General features: G+C 38.0%; 1 protein-coding gene across 1 annotated transcript in view; it reads right to left on the reverse strand.

The window, feature by feature from the left end:
- Positions 1-20,654, reverse strand: part of DPP10 (dipeptidyl peptidase like 10) — a 537,944-nt gene that overhangs the window by 330,033 nt on the left and 187,257 nt on the right. The window contains exon 5 of the mRNA XM_058664194.1: positions 8,160-8,234. Within this exon, the coding sequence (XP_058520177.1) occupies positions 8,160-8,234 (75 nt within the window). The remainder of the gene's footprint in view (positions 1-8,159; positions 8,235-20,654) is intronic.

Genomic DNA, 20,654 nt, shown 5'->3' on the forward strand with positions numbered 1-20,654 from the left:
GGAACATTTAAAATGATAAACATAGTCCCTGTGTGTTTGTTTCCTCTAATACAATCCTTTATTTAAAAAAGCTCTCATAGTATCTGAAAGGCATAGCCGCACGGAAAGAGACAAAAAGACGTAGGAACAGACTGATACCACACAGATCTTGCACGCACTGGCTTACTTTCTAGGCACTCACTACAGTTGAAGCTGGGCCAGGAACCTGGGTTGGAGGCGAAGCAGCAGCACTCAAAGCAGGCCCCCCACCACGGGATGAGGGTAATGCAGGCACTGTCCCACCCACTGTGCAAAACTCCCACTACTGCATTCTGTGTTTTGAAGTGGATGTTAAAGGAGCAGCAGGATGTGAGTAGAAGCAGAATGATTAAGGAAATAATGCCACACAAAAAGTTAGCTTCATGTGAATTTATACAGTCCAACTGGAGGATGAAGGAATAAATTGTAATCTTAACAATTCAGAATGCAAACTGTACAACCATCATGGAAAATTGTATGGAGACTCCTGAAAAAATCTAAGATCAATGTACACTAGGAATTCACTGTCCCACTCCAGGGGATATACATAAATGAAATGAAATTAGCATATAAAGCATCATCTGCAGTTCTATGTTTGCCACAGATCAATTCATAATAGCTCTAAGATAATGAATTAAGCTAAATATACATCAATCGGTCACTGAAAGAAATGTGCAGTATGCACATACATGTACTCGAGGAACTATTACTGAGTCATAAAAAATGAAATCATGAAACTTGTAACAAAATGAACGCAACTAGAGATTATTATCTCATTTGATCAGCTAAAACCAAAAAGACAAATGCCACATACTTTCTTATTTGCTATAACTAAAAGAGTATTAAAATTGTGTGATGTTACGCTGTTTGGTATAAAGTTGTAAATATTGCTTCACTGAAATGTATCATGCCAGTCATGATGTACTCCATACATCTAGGATAACAGAATTACAGAAATGGGGTAGACAGGACTCCCGTGATACTGATAAGGCGACATTCTTCATCTGGATGTTGGCTGTCATTATGATCAGAGTAACCAAAAACTGATTCATCTATACATCATATGCATTCATTATGTATAGTGTATTTAAACACATTCAAATAAATGTTTTGGTACAAAATTTCTTTTAGTTTTATTTTCCTGTGAACTTTTCATAGTATAATACACATTGGTATTCTCTGTGGTGCAAAAATTAACAATTTATCCTACAACTATTGAAAAAATTCAAGTATACTATACAAACCCAAGATTGACAAAAGAGGATGATATGCATTTATCCTGTATGGCATTTTCACTGTATGGCTCTATCAGCATATTACGCAAGAAAGGCAACATGAACTGAAGCTACTGGAATTCAGACAGTGGTGCCACTTAGACAGGAGAGAGACTGCAAAAGCAGCACTGTGGTGTTCAGTTTATCTAAATTCATTAGATGATCCTCCAAATATAGTGAAAATCCTTTCACGTATATTGCAAAAGAATTTAAGTAAGAATAGATTGAATTTAAACACATGTTTTGCTCCAAATTCCTTGCATGATCCACTACACTAAATACAATCAGGGCCTATCAGGTATCAATGTTGAAGGATATATAGGGCCAGAAAAGTGTCTAAGGTTGAAACGGAAGTGTTGCAAATTAAATCCAGGAATAAATGATTGAAAAAAAAAAAACTACAAAAAAGAGAGATCCAATTGATACGTTTTCTAAATCCTTTCCCTGTATGTTGGTAGGTTCTGGTTGCTGAATTGTTCTCAAGTTAAACTCTCACATTATAAAGCTCTGGCTCCCCTCTATCAGAGGTTCTCAGTCATGTGTGTGCACCACATTCTCTTGGTGGTATTTCTCCCATCACAGGTTTCTGGGCCACACCCAGTGAGGGTCAGGAACTAGAGAATGGATGGACATTTTTTTATGAATTCCCACATGTGATGCTGGGACTAGAAACTGGGACACACTGCTCCAGAAGGAAAAGTTTTTCTCCTGACCCACATTAGGACATGTAGGAACTTTTCAGCCTTTCTATTTTCATCAGCACAACAGGAATAGCATCAACATCTATAAAGACAAGTTGTAAAGGTTAAAGGTGTACAAGTCAGGACTTTGGCACAAAGTAGATGCAGTGTAAAAACAGCTATTGTTATTTTTATTTCTAGCATTTCCCTTGTCTAAAGTCTGCAAAGTCCTCAACTCACTTCCATTACGTTGTCTTTAACATGGGCTTTATGCTTAGTTCCTGGGGGAATTCTCAGGCACAACCATGGTGGCAAACATCAAAACAGTGCCACAAAATCTTGACACAGAAGAGAGTTGCTAACTGAAAAAAATTAAAAGGACTCCTAAATGTTTCCTACACCAAGCAGTGATATTTGACTAAAGTTGATGATTAACAAGAAATAAAAGAATAACCTAACTTTCTGCAAAAATCTAGACAGATTCTAAACAAAAAAAAAAGTGCTACATACTTTAAAGTTATCAGCTGTACATTAGTTATAGGTATTTCTCTTTACAGCAGGGAATTCTTCAAGATAATAAATCTCAGATGTGCTCTTGTTTCCTTCATCACAGCCATGGAAAACCAGACTGGGGACATGGGTAGCCCTACAGACCCAGATTACACCTGTCAGTCATGTTGGGTCACCTTCTCGTAATACATAAAAATTTTTTTTCTGGAGTTTGTTAGGCATTGAGCTATGACCGTAATTATTAATGACACTTTCCAATATCATAACATTTTAGGAAGATTAGATTTGATCACCTGTCACCATAAACAACTGAAAATAAAACAGAACATCTCTGCATGAAAACATACAAAAACAAAATAACACACAATTAGACATACAGTGATGCTATTGGTGGAAGTTTCCTATGTTTAGAGACAAAGGAAAACATAAAAAAAGTAAAAGATGTTACAATGAAACTAAAATTGAATCTGCTAGAGAATAATTTAGTCCCTTAAGCTAGTAGCATTTGCAAAAAATGAAAATAAAACAAAAAATTATATGAGTAATTTTTTAAAAATCCAGCAAGACTATAGAGGTTAAACAAATGGAGTGTTAAAAAATAAATCATTCATAAAAAAACTGAGAACATATTCCAAGGAGAGAGGAAGAAAAGATCATTGCATTTATAGAATTACATCCATAAATGATATTGAATTTGTTAAAATCTAATTAAAAATTAAAAGAAAAATCGGGCCTGGATCAGTAGCTTTGTGGCTAAAGCCCTCGCCTTACATCCTCCAGGATCTCATATGGGCTCTAATTCATATCCTAGCTTCTCTACTTCCCTTTCATTTCCCTGCTTTTGGCCTGGAAAGCAGTAAAGAATGGCCCAAAGCCTTGCGACCTTGCACCCACATGGGAGACCCAACAGAAACTTCTGACTCCTGGCTTCAGATTAGCTCAGCTCTTGGCCTCTTGGGGAATGAACCAGAGGATGGGAGGCCTTTCTTTCTCTTTCTCCTTCTCTCTGTAAATCTGACTTTCCAATAAAAATAAATACATCTTAAAAACAGAATAAAACACCATTTACCAAGAATGTTAGCCTACTTGGTTCAATTGCAAACCAATACATTCTTTTCCCAGCTATTCTGAGACTTAATTTTCTTGAGTTTGTAATTAGAATAATAGTGTCTAGAACAACACTGAATGCATGATAGCTTTCTTTTTCTTATGTTTGTACTTTAATTTTAATTTTCTTTCCAACATTGTTAATGGCTGCTACATTCACAGGTGACTAACAGAGGTTGCTCAAAGGATCTGTTAACACTAACATGGTCAGTGACTTCAAACTGCTATCTCAGTAAAACTACATCAAATAAGGCAGGATTTAAATTCTTCTATAACTTGGGTTCAATGTGATTTGCCAGTTTAATTCATCTGAATTTACTTCTATTCTTCCAATACGTTATGTAACTTCCCTAAAGTTCTTGTTTCTCCTAATCTGGAATTTTTTCGATCCATCTGTGTCTGTCTGCTCTTCCAGCCACAATCTTCCCTCGCCAACATGAGCACTGGGGTGGACACTTTGTTATTTCATATCACTGCTCACTTGTCTCTTCATACCGTATTGCATGCAGTGGATATAAATAGCCATTCATTTTTATGAAAGTACTTGAAAGAGTTATGGAAATGCATACTATTGAAGACTATGCATGCGTTTCAAAACACTTGGTGCAACAAAATAAAACATCTCTCTTAATTCCTCCCTCAAACATTTCTTGAAGAAGTTTCACTCTTGTGTAGCATACGCACAGACCCAAACACACATGCATAAAAACACTCATTCACATGTGTATTGTGTAATGCTTAGCCCAATAGTTTGTAGTTGGTAGGTGACAAAAGAACTAAACTGAATGAAACAGTGTACGACTGAGAAAAGTAGTGTTTTCCATTTTGTAATCTTTTAAAATAGCTTCTCCTTTGTGGTGATTGTTCTGCCATACATTATTTTTTCTGAGGTTCAAAAACAATATGAAAATTGAGCTACATGTATATGCTAGTATTTTTATTAATTATATTCACTCATCTTAATATATTTCCCCAAAATTTTCAAAGTTTATTTATCTTTCTACTTTATATTTAACCTTTCTTCTCTTAAAGATAACATTAACATTATAAAAAAATGAGTATTTAAAAGTAAGATGGAAAAGCAGTGTCAGTCTCTGTGGATTGAGTAAGGCCATTAATAATACTGTCAGATATGAGCAGACAATACAGTTACACAGTAAAGGATCACTTTTCATATACAGTAAATCAACTTTTCCAAAAGCAAGCACTAAAAACTCCCAAATGCACATTGCTTGACATAGGCGGGGATAAAATAATTTAAAATAATAATAATAATAATTATGGCTAATAATCCTTCACTTTTTTATTTTCAACTTTTATCATCTACAAATTTATGAATATTCTATCTGATGAAGCTAGGGTAAAGAGTCTGAGAGTGATTTCAGCTCCCTGCCTATAAGACCCCTGGCGCCAACCCACAGGGACACTTTCCCAAGTCAGTTTCCTCAAGCAGTTCAACTGCAGTCCCTGGACGCATGAATCACCTCTACTGTTACCATTCAAAGCCCATGAGTTGCGTGAGTAAGAACAGTTGGAAAAGCCCCGGGGAACAGCCTACACAAGACAACACAGCAATGCCCTTGCTAGCATGGCCGCAGCTTTCTTAGTAAGTCTGGTTTGTACCCTGGGTTCCCCTATTCCTTAGTACACACGGGCAGCCAGCTACTTCTCCACATTACTTTCCTGTGAACATTTGTTCTGGCTCTGAGTTCCTATACTATCTCCTCTTTGTCCTGTCCCCTTTTCTTATAATATCAAATTCCTGTAAAACTAAATATCAAAATGGGAATTAAATCCTCACCTCTTTAATCTATGTATTTGGGGCCTAAGAGTTCAAAAATGTTAGCATAATTTGTGTGTTGGATATAACAGAAAAAGCTGGGTTTTATTAACAAATTTTCATCAATCACAGCTTCTCATGATTGAAATGTCTTATTTTGGGGTAATTATTTTTTCACATAAAGTTGTAGGAAATAAATACAGATCAGTCCAAGTACCCTGATGGCAAAAACTTGCAAAGAATACATGATTCCTAACAGGATGTGGAACCACATTGTAGTCTAAATACGTCTATCTCTGCCATTTCTCACTGCGCCATAATAAAAACAGCCACTTGGCACTCCCCTGGAATGGACTAGCCTGCCCTCCAATTCCACAATTCCACCATTTCTATAATGGTACGCAAACAAATGCTATAAACAATTATATTCAGGATGAATTTTTTTCCCTCACTGTGCAAAATGCTACAGATTCATCCAGGTTGCTTCTTACATCTGAAGTTGTTTCACTTGATTTTCAGAAGTGCCACACAGTCTTAACCATTCATCTACTGAGGATGACTATTTAAAGAAGCAACTGTTATTAATAAAATCACATGTTTTGTACAATTTTTATGGGAACATATTCTTTTTTTTTCAGATAAATTCAGTTGTCAAATTTTCATGTTGTACATTCATGTTTTCAGGAAACTACCAAAATCTTCCAGAGCAGCTACAACTTTATATATATATAATATATATATCATATACATACATCATATAGTATATATACATCATATAGTATATATATACATACATCATATAGTATATATAACATGTATTATGTATTATATGTTATATATTATATATTGTATATAATATACATACATTATATATATAAGGGATATATGTATATATCTCCCCAATAGCACCAGCTTCTGTGCATACTGTCACAGTTTCGGCATTTTCACTGTTTCTTTTGGTTTTAGTCACTTTCCTAGATTTTTGTAGTATGTCATCATAGTTGTATCTTGCAGGATGGCCGCTGATGTTTTTGCCAACTACTCCGTTGCTCTAGTAAAATGTCTCCTCACGTCTAACAGGCCTGTGCATTGCACAGCCAGTCTAGCTTTCTTGAGGCAGTTATCATTCTATTTTGTTTCCTGTTTTTAACTGAGAGTTCTTTGATTCAGAACTCTGATCCATTGTCAAGTACTATGTGAGATGCAAATACTTCTTCCTAAACCATAGCTTGTATCTTAGTCTCCACAACAAGGCCTCTCACGGAGTCCATGTTTTCATTTCAAGGACGGTGTTTTCAGGGCAGAGATGAGTAACAACCCAAACATTTTTCCTATGTTGTTTATCTCTCTATATTGACAAATTTACATTTTACATTTAAATTTATTATTTATTTGGAATATGTCAGAGATGTGTGGATTGGGTCAACCTACTGGTTGCCTTGTTATGTCTATGGGTATCTAATTGCCCAAACATTCTTTGTTGAACAGACTTTTTTTTTTTGCTCCATGGAATTACTTTTGCAGCTTCTCCCAAATCAGGCACATTTGGGAACATATATTTATTAGTTCTCTCTTCTCATCCATCAATCTGTGTCTGTGTGGTTGCTAGATTCATCCTGGACTGTTACATTGAAAATTTTTTCAAACACCAAGACTATTATTTATATAGTAGTCACTGTATTAATCCTCAAAATGAATAATGCCATTTCAAACAACATTTTTTTGGTATTTTAATATTTTTGTTCTTAAAACTATTTTTTTAATGAAATGTGACTTACTAGTCCCGCTGACTAAATATGACATGAAGCATTGCAAAGTTTGGGAAAAAGAATCAGAACAATAGTTGTTATGTAATAGGAGAAAGCCACCTTGGGTTACAGTGTTCCTGTTTCTGTCAATATAAATTAGTCTTTTCAATGAAAAAAATAAATAAGCAACTCTAACAATTAGAGCATACACATGAATGTATTCCAATAAAGCATCAAATATGTCTTTTGAGCCGTGAAAGTCCACGTGTCTCAAGACTTGGAAAGCCTTTAAGGAGCCCTTCGGCCTTAAGTCCATAAATTTTTATTGTCCATCGTAAAGCTCCTAAAACTTTCTTGAATGATTTCCAATCATTTCCTCTCTACAGAAACTAATCTGTTGGATTGTCATTCCAACATTTACTTTGCTTTAACTGTGCAAATTATATCTAAGTACAAATTGCTCAACAGCCATACATATTGCTCTAATTGTAATTTTGAACTGAAGGAGAACAATTAAGCATTAGTTGCAATTAGAAGGTTTTATTTGCTCAGAATTAATTTCTTTGCTTGTCCTACTTGCATAATGACAGCCACAAAACCTAATATCCAATGCCACCAGAGTCCATTGACCACAATGTGAAACAAAGTTCTTAACAATCCCTCCTCAACCCTGTTCAACATATACACACACTACAGCTCCGGCACAGACAACAGCAAACTGCCTGACACAAAAAAGGCACAGGAAAACATTCAAGGACACAGAAAGACTGAAACTGAATCGTCCAGCTGCCCTCACCTGCTGCATTTGCTAAAGCCTGACGTGGACCAACTCAAAGACCAAACCAACTGTTTCAATTATTTGCTAACCAGAAATGGACAAAGAAGCACTGCCTTCAAACCTCTCTTGTGTAACCAGTGTTTCTCTCCAGCTATTAGACATGCAAAGTTTTCCCTACCTGAATAGTTGGCTAAGTACAACTATGCACCATCAACTGCGAGCAGCACAAAGAAATGTCCTCTTGAAAGAAGTTGATTCTTTTACCTGCTTGACATCATATGCCAGAAGAACATATTTTAAATCTGGTGAAACCGAATGTCTTGAGGCTTTGAAGGTTACCTAGAAAAAAAGAGAAATTATTGTCCTAAAAAATTAATAAAAATAATTAACATCACTTAGAGACACAAGTAAACTTAGAAACTTTGTTGAAAATATACACTATAAAAAACATGAATAAAACTCATTTGTTTGCATCCATGAAGTACATTTTAGCTATGCTATTCCATAAAATTTATAAATTCATCTTGCATAAATATAAAGAAATCTGTATTTTCATTATAACATAGGCATAATGGCATTATCAATTTCATTCTATATTTGCACATATGCACGCCAGGCATGTATGATTATATAGATGAAAAACTGGGAGAAGGGTGCGTGTCATTATATTAAATACAGAAAACTCGGACAGGCAGACATCCTGGTACAGTGTGTTAAGGTGCCACTGGGAACTGAAGCCACTTGGAACTGAACTCCTTAGAGATCTCCTGCTGCCTTCCAGGGTCTACCTGGCTGCGAGGCTGGGAGGCTGGGACTGGGATTACAATCTGGAATACCAATGCAAGCCCTCCATCCAGTGTGGGATACAGGCATCTTCACTGAAAAAATGCCCTCCCGTTGTTTTTCATTTCAGGATGAGACACTTCCTTCCTTAAAATGGAAAAATCCTTTGAAAGAGTAAGCAGGAAATGTTTGCTTATAAAGACAGAAGGACTGAATTAAAAAGAATAGATCGGGATCTAAAGGTCACTTCTAAGGTATTTGCCTTGCAAGTCAGGGACAAAAACACAGAATATTGAAACAAATGAGCTGGCTAGCGTCAGTCTACTACCGATCAACACAATGTGTGAAGACTAAAGCAGAACTTCATTGCAAAGCCAATTCAAACTGGCTTGTGTGGAAAACTTAGCTGCTTTCTCTTATTTCTTCTGGTTTCTTGGAAAATCAGAGAAAGAGTTTAGCTGTGGTTTAGGGTATGAAATTTTGGCTTCAGTAACACCATTTTGATTTTCAGTCTCTTCTATTAGGGCCTAGTATCACAGTCAAGTCCAAGGAGATATCTGCTGTATGTTTTATTGAACACTAGAAACTAGTGTGAGAAATGGCAGAGTTTGTAAATTCCCATGCCAGACATACAAGAGAACGAAGTGTTTAGGAAGCCATACCATTCGGTGACAAAATCATGATCAGAGAATAATGCCTACATAGTCATCTCTATAATCATTATATGAGGATTCTTCTGAAAAATTGTAGAAAGAAAGATATGAAAACATCACATGTGTTTTTCTCTTTTTGGAGGGGGGGTGCAGAAAGCACAAAATAAGCTTATCATTGGAGTCAACCTTTCCATAATTTTTTTCCAAGTTCTCCTTTATAAGATATTCTAGAACATCAAAGTGAGCATTGCCAATAATTAATCTTAATAAGTTTGGTTTGGGGATCAGTGGGGTTAGGTTGCTATTTGTCACACCTGCTTCCTATATCAGAATGTTGGTTTGAGTCCCCAGGTATTTCACTTCTAGTCCAGCTTATTGTTAATGTGTCTGAGTCAGCCCAAGTGCTTGTGTCCCGTAGATCATGGGTCCCTTAGCAGTCCTGCCATCAATGTGGAGCCATTTGAGGAGTGAATCAATACATGAATGATATTTGTGTGCGTGTGTGTTTGCGTGTGTGTGTCTACCTCTGTGTTTTTCCCTTTCTTTCCTTCACTGTGTCTTTCAAAATATGCACATATGTACTTTAAAAAAAAACAAGTTTGATTTTCAGTTTTAAAAATTGCTTAATTATTCAAAGGCAGAGTTAGAGTGATAGAGGGAGACAGCTTCCATGCCTAGAGCTGAACTTGTCCAAAGCCGGAAGCCAGGAGCTTCTTTTGTGTCTTCCATATTAGTGCAAGTACCAAACACTTGGCTCATCCTCTGCTGCTTTCCCAGCTGCATTAACAGGGAGTTGGATTAGAAGTAGAGCAACTAGTTCTCAAACCCACATCCATTTAGAATGTTGGGGATACAGACAGTGCTTAACCCATTATGGTACAAGGCCAGCCTGCTTGGTTTTCATGTTCCAAAGAACTATTTCAATAATGACAAAAGCAAGGACAATAACAACATCAGTGACTAAGAATCCTGCTGTTATCACAGTTTTCAATAGTCCTGACTGTTTCTGCAATACAGACAAGCCAATCCCTCTTTCTCTGTGTGTTTCTCTTTCATCAGCTTATTGTGTATTGAAAGTTGATAGAAATTAGTCTGTGGGGAATTTACAGAGACACTGAAGATACAAGGTCATCTCTCCTAGCATGATAGTGTCTGGAGCTGTAGTGTTCTTTAGAGAAATTATCAAGGGGAAGGTGTAAGAAAGTCTATTGTTTAAAAAGTAGTTAAAAATGCAGTGTCCTTAACCGTATCCTACTGGGATTAGAAAATTCTAACTTTCCAGTAGTTAATCTTGTTCAAGGTCACAAAAAAGGCAAACACTATCAACAGCGTCCCAGAGGCCCCCTTTCTGAGTTCTTGCATTATCTCAGCAACAAGAGTGTGTTTGCAGGAAGTGTCCCAGTTTGGAGTCTAAATTATTTAGACAAAAATTGTACTTCCTTTCTCTGTATCCACCTGCATGCAATGTTTCTCACACAAATTAACCTCACGCTCTCAAAGGTGTGTCTAAGCCTCCAGTAACACCATTTTAGTATCTTTTACAGTTTCTACAATTATCCTGTCTGGCACCTAATTAATTATCACTGTTCTCTCTCCAGCTTATGTATGTAGTACACACCGCGGGAAGGCTTCCAAATATCTTTGCAAAGGCCCAAGCTGTTGAGCCTTCTCCGCATTTAGAGAGTGGTATGCTGCAAAGAGACCCAGGTGAGGCAGAAAAATTAAGACTCCTGAGACTCCATCAAAGGGCCTTGGATGTCTCTGACAAATCCCTTTTAAGATAAGTCATTAATTGTCTCATGGTCACATGTGAAGAAATTAGAGTGTTCACACAGCCACAAGAGAAACCTTGTTGACATTAACCCTGCTTCCAGACATTAATATAATTCTAGTTAGTTTCAACTTGATACGGTTTCAAATTAGTGTTCTGGGAAGTTCATTACTATAAATAATGCCACATATTACCTAAACATTAAATAAACTAATTACTATTGAACTAGGAAGATGCAGAAGTAGTTTCTACAAGTGTTTATTTATTGCTGTTATTCAGCCATGAGGCCCATGCATGCATCTCTGACACCAGAGGACAGAGGACATTAAAATTTATGAATCCTGACATGTAGGAACAGAACAGCTGGACAAGGTAGGATAAACACAGAAAGTAAACAGGCAGGAGGCTACACAGGCCAATTACACAAGAAATAAGACACTTGATCAAACTGAGGAAAAAGAAAACAAAAGCCTGTTTTCACAGAGTTTGTGAGCATGCTGTAGTACCTCATTGCAATACATCATTCACTTCCATCAAAACTCATTTGTCCAACATTCACTACGTGAAAAGCACCATAGTAAGCACTGAAGATACTATAAAGTTAGGACACAGACTGCATTTTCTGCCCCATATTAGCTAGAGTAAATCAAGCAAGATGAGTCCCTTGTAGTCCATGGCAGGGGCAGGATCCAAATCCTAAATGTTTTAAAGGGCTGGGTAGGTAGAGTCAGAATGAACGTGCTTGGGCAAGGATAGGACAGATGGAGTAGTCTGGCTGTAAAAAAACAAAGGGGCAGATGCTCTTTAGCTCCAGATAAGAGCTTATGCACAGGTAGTTTTCAATTTTTTTCTAAATACTGGAAGTCAAGATTTTAACTTTAAATACTGTGGTTGAAAATCATAGCCTAGCAGCCAGTGTTGCAATGCAGTTAGCTAAGTTGAAGCCTGACTGTTGGCATCCCATGCTAAAGTGCCACTTCAGGATCCAGATGTTCTTGCTTCTGATTCAGCTCCCACCTCGTATGCCTGTGGAGGTGCAGGAGACAGCCAAACTACTTGGATCCCTACCACTTAGTTAAGGAGACCCAGTGGAGCTCTGGACTCCTGGATTCAGCCCATCAGCTCCAATTGCTGCAGCCACCTAAGGGAGGGAGCCAGCATGCAGATCACTCTCCGCCCTCACTCACCACCTCAATCATTCCACCTTTCAATTACTCTTTAAATATACTATAATCCAAACCTTAGAAGCAAATGGATGCTATATCCTTATTACATGTGTGCACTGCCTAAGTTTTGCTTAAGTAACACTTGGCCATTAAGTCTGACTGGAGAAAATGTAAGACAGACTATGAGGTTTAAGCAACAAAATCTTTCCATGTATCTGGCCGTAACATAAGTGAAAATTCTATTATGCAATGATTGTTAGTCAGATGAAATTATACACTCTATTCAAAATGCACAAAGGGACTTTAAACCATTGGGAATGCTGGGGACAGTGTCCTGTAGGATTGCAGATGTAAATAAGGCTTGTGTTGGTATCACTATGGAAATAGTGGCACTCATGACTGCTTCCATTCATGGAGACATTTAAGCTCAAAGTGCAGCAAGATCAGATCTGAACACAGAACTCTCACTTGAGTAGCTGGAGTAGCATGAGCTGACCTAAAAAGATTCTCACAACAATCCAGATCTGCCATGTCTAGAAGTGAAAGTAAAGCCGAGACATACAGAAGAGAGGATATATGCAAACTACCCTGTGCACAAAAAAAGAAAAATAATAACAAATAATTATCAGGTGGTATCTTAAAATAGGAGAAAGCAATTGCTCACAATGACTTGTGACTCTCAGTTTAGTACTCAGTGAACTTTGCTTCCATAATCTAAACTTGGAAAAGGGGGAAGAAAAATGTACTTGGAAGCATAGTGCCGACATGGCAGTTGGAGAGAGGGCTGGTTCACTTTCCAAATACCTGCAATAGATGGCATTTAGCCTGGCTGGACTCAGGAATTAGGAAGTCAATTTGCTTCTCCCATTTGAGCCACAGGAACCTCAGTCATACAGGCCACTGCTTTTGCCTCAGGTTTACATTGGTAGGAAGCATGAGCAAGCAGCCAGTCAGGGTAACAAAGCTAGTCACTTCTATATGAGACACATCTGAACAGATAGACTAAACCCTGCCCCAATCCAGAAATTTCAGATGGTCCATGGCCATAGTTCTTAAGAAACATCCTGTGGGAAATTCTCAGGATTTCTTTGTTAAAGAAAGCTACCTGGAAGCCTCATCTTTAACCTCCTGTTTGCAGTATTGTCCAGGTCAAATCCCTCCCCTTTAAAGCAAAGGATGAAATCCCTCCAAAAACATATTGGACAAGAGTCAATCCATAATGCTAAACTTACTATGGATACACGATTCAACAATACTTTTATCATTTATCTAGAAATATTTTCCGTCTTTTTATTTTTGTTCAATCCCTTTTGCTTGGTGTTACACCTTCTCTCTTCTCCTTAAATACAAATCTTCCTCTAAAATATCATTGGAACCCTCTTCCTGTAAGCTTACTCTGTCCTTTTTAACTCCAGTGATTCATCAGACTTCATATGTAGATTATCACATGCTCAGCTTCTGTCACAATTGATCACTGATTTGTGATCACTCTAGTAAGTTGTTTGGGACTATAATTTACATCTTCTATTGCCACAGTAATGTTCCTGTTAAGAGGCTCCATTGCAAAGGATTCACTTTCATCAGAGGCATTATAACTAGAGCTAGAACTAGAATAATGATGGTATTCTAAGATGTCAGATATCTAAGACCATGGCAAGAAATCATTAAATACAAACTTAAATGTCAGAAGTGCCAGAAAATGTGAAATATACATTTAAGTGGCTTGAGGCCAAAAAAAAAGGTGAAACAGAGGTGAATAAAAAAATGGGGTTAAAATTAACACACATTGGTGAGAAAGGTTTGATTGGATTAAAACTGAGAAATTACATCAGTGTAGGAAGTGAACACTTGAGGTAAGCATTGTTACAGTTCTTGGAACAAGTTAGTATTTGAAAAAAAGAAAAAAAATTATAGAAATCTGTATTTACCAAAATATCTTGGCCCAGGAATTTCAGTTAAATAATCCCCAATAGCATAAAAGTATAGACACACATATTTCTTGCTTTTTTCTTTAAATATCTATCTATCTATCTATCTATCTATCTATCTATACTTAATTACAACTTTGAAAATTTAATCATTTATTTTGAAGGGCAGAGTGAGAGAAAGAGAAAGCTTTCATCTGCTGATTCTTTTCTCAAATGCCTGTAACAACAGTTAGAGCAAGCCAAAAACAAGAGTTAAACACTCCATCTGGGTCTCCCTTGTGACTAGCAAGGGCTGCAGTACTTGAGCCATCATCTGCTGTCTCCTAAATCCACTAGTAGGGAACTGGATGGGAAATGGTGGCTGGTCTCAGAAAATGACACTCTGAAGTGGAAATGGGCATCACAGTGGTGGCTTAACTCCGTACATCATCATGCCTACTCATATGCATATTTTTGTAGCAGAGAGAGTTGAAATTATGAATGCAACTGTTCATAAACCCCACGGGCTTCTATTTCTGCTCCTTTAACCTCCACTCAACCAGACTTCCCCATCCCCACCACTCTTACACATACTCTCTCAATGCTTGATTGATTTGAGCTATCCTTTCCTTCACTATCCAATCTCATTATTAGTTTATTGATAACTGACAAAATGTTTATGAAAGTCATTTATCATTGCGGGAAAATAAATGATTAAAATTTCAAAGCTGTAATTAAGTATATGTTATGCATCAGTTTTCCTGACAGAGCAGTCTCTACATAATTAAATTTCCTTGCCTGAGCACAGGAGTTTAGGAAGCTCATTGACTTGAAGCTGGTGGCAGAAGAGGAAAGGGTGACTATTCAGTTTTAGTGGAGAAAAGAACAATCAAAACAAGCTGGAAAACAAAATGTGCAAACTGCAATCCATAGTGCGAAGCCAAAGTTGGCCTGCCTTCCTCAAATGGAGCAAACAAGCTGATGGACAGGCTTTTGCCTTTGACTTCAAAACAAAGCCATGATTTGTCTTCTATAGCCATAACTCGTTTTCTACTCAAACAATCTTTAATATATAATCTTTTTTAGAGTGTTTCTTGTATTGTCATCTCTTAGCTATTCAATGTATAACATGTTAATTTTTCTGTGATATTCACTCACTATAAGATTATTTCATGTGTGTGTCTGTTTTCCTGTCCCTTTCTTTTTCCTTAATTCCACAATTTTATTGACCCAGAGGAATTTATAAAACAACACAAATAAAGAAAATTCCAGGTAGTTTTTAAGACTATTGAATCAGTACTTACTGATCCATGCAGAAGCCTTGTGTGTATCTATCTTATTCAATGAAGATGAGCAGTTACAATTACATTCTATAAATTTAGATCATAGATTGTACACTAAAATATTTAAAATGCATTTTAACTCAAACATTTGAAGTTAGTGATCACTGAAATCTATTAATAAGATTAAAAGACAGGAAGACAAGGTGACTTTGAAGAGAAGAATGCTAGTATTTCTTCACCCATATATCAATAAATTAGAAAGGTCATGGATGAAGAAACACAGGGATACGTTAAGTGGCATATCTATGCAAATTACTTCTTGGAAGCTCAGTTTGTCTTGGTCTAATGAATCTTCCAATTGTCTTAATGCTTCTTTCACACATTTCAAGTATATTTTTCTTTAAAATGGTGCTGTCACACTCAAGTTCAGCTGCATGCGGTATAGAAAGAATGAAGACCTGCACCAAGCTGTTATGAGTTAAGCTCAGGCTTGCAACACCAGCCCCTGTATACCAGAGCACTGGTTCCCAGCCTGGTTGCTTTGCACCTCAGATCCGTTAATGTGCTTGAGGGAACAGCAGATGGTGAACCATCTACATAAACACTGGGGAGACCCGGGTAGCGTTCCTTGTTTCTGGGTGTAGCCTAAACTAGTTCCCACTATTGTGCCCATTTTGGGCCTAAACAAGTGAAAGGAATATTTCTCTCTCTCTCCTATTCTTTTCTGTTGCTTCTTCTTGCAAATAAATAAATGAGTAAAGTTAAAGCAACAAACAAACAAATAGAATGAAGAATCTTTGGAAACCCTAAAAATGTCACATTAGAAATGCAGAATCAGTTTTTCTTATCATAGCTTTAAACAATATTTGACATAATGCTACCCAAAATAAACAAGAGAGCTAGATTTTTCCAATCAAAACTCACTTAAATTAATTTTTATAATGACATTTCACCACAAAAATGTTTGTAGATGATGATCTTATATATCTTTCTTGTATAGTCAATGTTTTACTGTATGATATGTGCATTTTAGGTATTTACATTATTACTATGATTCTTTCTGCTTATAGGCAAGAATGATACCAAAATTTTTGCAATGTCTCATATTTGTAAAAACAAGGGAAAGTATAATGAGCAACATTAATTTGATTCAGAAATTAAAATGCTTTACCTTTGTGTTTAAAAATTAGATAAAACAGTGGTTTGAAGACAAATTTCCCCCAACAAATGATTGATTTTCTTCCCTATTTTGAAGGCTCATTTGAAGTTGAAATAATACCAATAATTTTATATCAGTATTGGTAATTCCAAAGAATAAGGGGATGCAGATTAATAATTAAAAGGACATTTGGGCCAAGTTTCATATTTTCTTATATATTTTTCAAAAATGTCATATTGGGTATTTACTTTCTCCTTTCATTTTCTGGTTTGAATTGGATTAATCCTGTATTTGATATAGTGTGGCTCATATTTATCCAAATAAAAATAGAGGATGCCCTGTTACATTTGAATATCAAGTAGACAACAGATATACATTATCAAAAAAAGAATAAACCATGTAAGCATGAAAGTCACATTCAGAGAATGAAATTCTCCATAGCTGTGAAGATAGGTCAATCAGAGCTAAATGCAAATGTGCACACATCAGTATTCAAATGTTGAGTGGCAGAAGCATAAGATCACAGATGCCTTTTTAAAAGTTCAAATACAATTCAGATAAACAGTAAGTCAAGTAGGCAAATACATCATATACTGCAAATCAAATTCAAACATTAGCCAGAAGCCCAGGAGGGTATAAGAACAACTTAACATAGTTAATTATTTTAAAAGATGACATTAATGCACTCAACTTGTACAATAACTATCAATGTTCAAAGTCATGTTTCATTTTCCTTCTTCTCTGATAGTCCATTAATATGTTCCATGAACAGCTGAGGAGACGGGGTTTCTTGGAATGGTTGTCTTGCACATCATAAGGGCCTGATGGGTTCTATGTGCATGTGAATGTGTTCACATTAAAAACACAGTCAGATTCAAAAGATGAGTTATACTTTCACAGCCAGCTGTTAAGAGATCATGCTGTTAATTCCACATGCTTTTCAATTATTGGACATTAACATATTTAAGCTTGCTCAACAAGACAGAAGCAAATGGTTTTCCTTTAGTGATAAACATTTCTGTTAATACATATTAATCATTTTCCATTTATTTTTTAACAGTGCATGCTTCTTTGCTGTAAATGTCATCCATGTCCTCAGATATCTTTTTAAGATATATTTATTTGAAAAGAAGAGTAACAACTCCTTGCTCAGGACACAGTCCCTGCAGGAAAGTGCAAGAACCAAGGCTGGGAGCAGCCCAGACCAGATCAGGTTACAGTATCCACTGGCATAGGTATGGCCCAGATCTGGGAGTGGGCCAGACTAGGTCAGTTCATAATACCCACTGGTAGATCTGAGAATCAGGACAGGGTGCAGGCCAGGTTGGGCTGCAACACCAGCCAGTTCACATTAGGGCTGTGTCCAGGGGCTGGCTGGACTGGGCAAGGCTGCAACACCTACCAGCAAGAGTGTAGCTGAGGCAGGACAGTCTGCTCCAGTGTACAGCACCCGCTGGCAAATGCCAAGGTGAGACAGGCCGTACCAGACTGAGCCACAGCACTGGCCAGCACACGCAGGACTTGGTGGGCGGGGTGGGGGGGAGGTGAGCCCAGTGGGGGGTGCAATGTGAGTTTGATTGTGAGGTCACTGTTCCTACTAGTGAACTTGAGAGCTGGGACATGAGGAGTCCAGGCTGGGCATGGCTTCAACACTAGTTGGTCTGCATGTGAACAGGGTTGGGGGAGAGCCAAGCTGGGTTAAAAGACTATATCCATTGCTGCTTGCATAAGCCAGAATAAGTGCAGGCTGGTTGAGCTTTGCTGAAGTATCAGCTGGCAAGTGATGGGAAAGGGAATAAATCCTGTCAAGCTAGACTACAAAACCACTTGGAGAATGCAAACTCTGGGACTGGGAATGGGCCCAGTAGGGAAACTGTGAGCACCACTGTGATGGACTACAACTCCCATTGAGCATGAGAACTAAAGTCGGGCGCTAGATAGGCAATAAAACCTGCTGGAATGAGTGTAGGCTGTAGAGTGGGGTCGGTTGGGTGGAGCTAGGCTTCAGTGCCCATTGATGTGCACAAGAGTTGAATAGGATGTTGCGCATACTGGAATAGTCTGCTGTACTTACTGACAAGCAGAGGACCCAGGGCTGGGGTTGGCATAGTAGGGGGTTAGTGGGGATCTCTTGACTAGGCTGCAGCTCCCGCTTGAGTACATGAAGGCTAAATGTGTAGTGGGCAGGGTTGGGCTGGGCTACAGCATCCATTGATTACGTAAGAAATGGAGCTTAAGACAGAAATGACCCACCAATTGCAATTACCAGTGTGTGTGTGATGTGTGTGTGTGTGTGTGTGTGTGTGTGTGTCTGTGTGTAGCCTGATGTGGGTTACAGAATGAGCCAGACCCCATACTGGCAGGCACACACGAGGGTCAGGTCTAGGATCACTCCACCAGAGGTCTTTGGAGATTCCCCCAACTGAACCACTGGACTTAGAACTCCCAACCATAGGGCCTGGCGCAGTGGCCTAGTGGCTAAAGCCCTCGCCTTGGATGCAAGCCAGGATCCCATATGAGCGCCGGTTCTAAGCCCAGCAGCCCCAATTCCCATCCAGCTCCCTGTTTGTGGCCTAGGAAAGCAGTCAAGGACGGCCCAAAGCCTTGGGACCCTGCACCTGCGTGGGAGACCTTGAGGAAGTTCCTGGCTCCTGGCTTCAGATCAGCTCAGCACCAGTTGCTGCAGTCACTTGGGGAGTGAATCATCAGACAGAAAATCCCCCTTTCTGTCTCTCTTCCTCTCTGTATATCTGACTTTGCAATAAAAGTAAATAAATTAAAAACAAAACAGAAACAAAAAACCAAAACACAAACAAACAAAAACCTCCAACCATCACAGAATCTGAGATCTGGCCGAGGAGTGCATGTGTCAGAATGGGGCCTCCTCAGTGGCTTAGATGGAGCAACAGACTGAGTAGTAATATGCATGTGGAGGATATGCAGTCCACTGGGGCTGCAGAGGACATCTGGTACCATAGCAGAGGAAGGAGGGCAGAACAAACTGGTCAACTCCCCCAGCCAATTGTTGACAGCAACGATCTAGGTGAAAGGAGACTCTAAGGTGGTCTATGTCAGCCAATGTGTCTTGGAAGGATTTCCTCATCCTTGGATTGGTGAGAGCAACAGCATGTTACAACTATTGAAACCACTTAAGCAGAACCCTCAGAACTTGCACCACATCAGTACCCTGGGATGACACTGGGTAGCTGTTCTCCATCCCAGGGTACTGAGGTGGTTGGGATGCTGGATTTGGCTTCTCCCCTTATCTCCCTTCTTCCCCAGATATAGGAAGTAGAAAAAAATTGAAAACAGTGGTCTCATAAACTTTCCCCTAAACTTTGACCCTTCCCTCCTTAATCAACTACGTAAACATCATTAAAAATAAAATAAAGAGAAAGCAACAGATAGATACAGAGAAACAAACAGAGAGATGGAGAAATCTTCCATTCATTGATTCACTTCCCTAATGGCTACAATGGGTGTGGATGCCAGGAGCACAGAATTCCTGCCAGATCTCCCACATAAATGAAGGAGCCTGAGAACTTGGCCAGGAAGTGGAACAACCTGTCCTAGAATTAGCTCCCATAAGGGAGGCTAAGTTTGCAAGTAGCTGCTTAACTTACTGCACCTCAGCACCGGCCATTGTTTAGTTTATTTTTTCAATTAATGTGTTCAGCATATCATTGTCATCTATTATTTGCATTCATTGGTATACTAAAATATCTATATCTTGTAATTACTACAAGAATCTATAATAGAGACAGGCGGGGAACAAGCAATACAGTTAAGAATGGCAAGAACCATCTCTGAAGATGAACATTTGCGGCTTATGTTAAATGGATATGACTTGTCATACTTGGTACTCATAAAAATAAATTGGTTTGCAGTCTAGGTCATGAGTCAGCATCTGTAGATGACCCATCTCTGTAAAAGCAAATGGAAATAATAAAAGAAATGAGTAATTTTTTGTCTCTCCTGGCAAAATGCTTCCTGCTCTCTGGAGAAAGAAGAAGGGAGCATAGAATGGAACCAAATTC

This window comes from Ochotona princeps, chromosome 5 (genome assembly GCF_030435755.1).
Source record: "Ochotona princeps isolate mOchPri1 chromosome 5, mOchPri1.hap1, whole genome shotgun sequence".
NCBI classification, from domain to species: Eukaryota; Metazoa; Chordata; class Mammalia; order Lagomorpha; family Ochotonidae; genus Ochotona; species Ochotona princeps.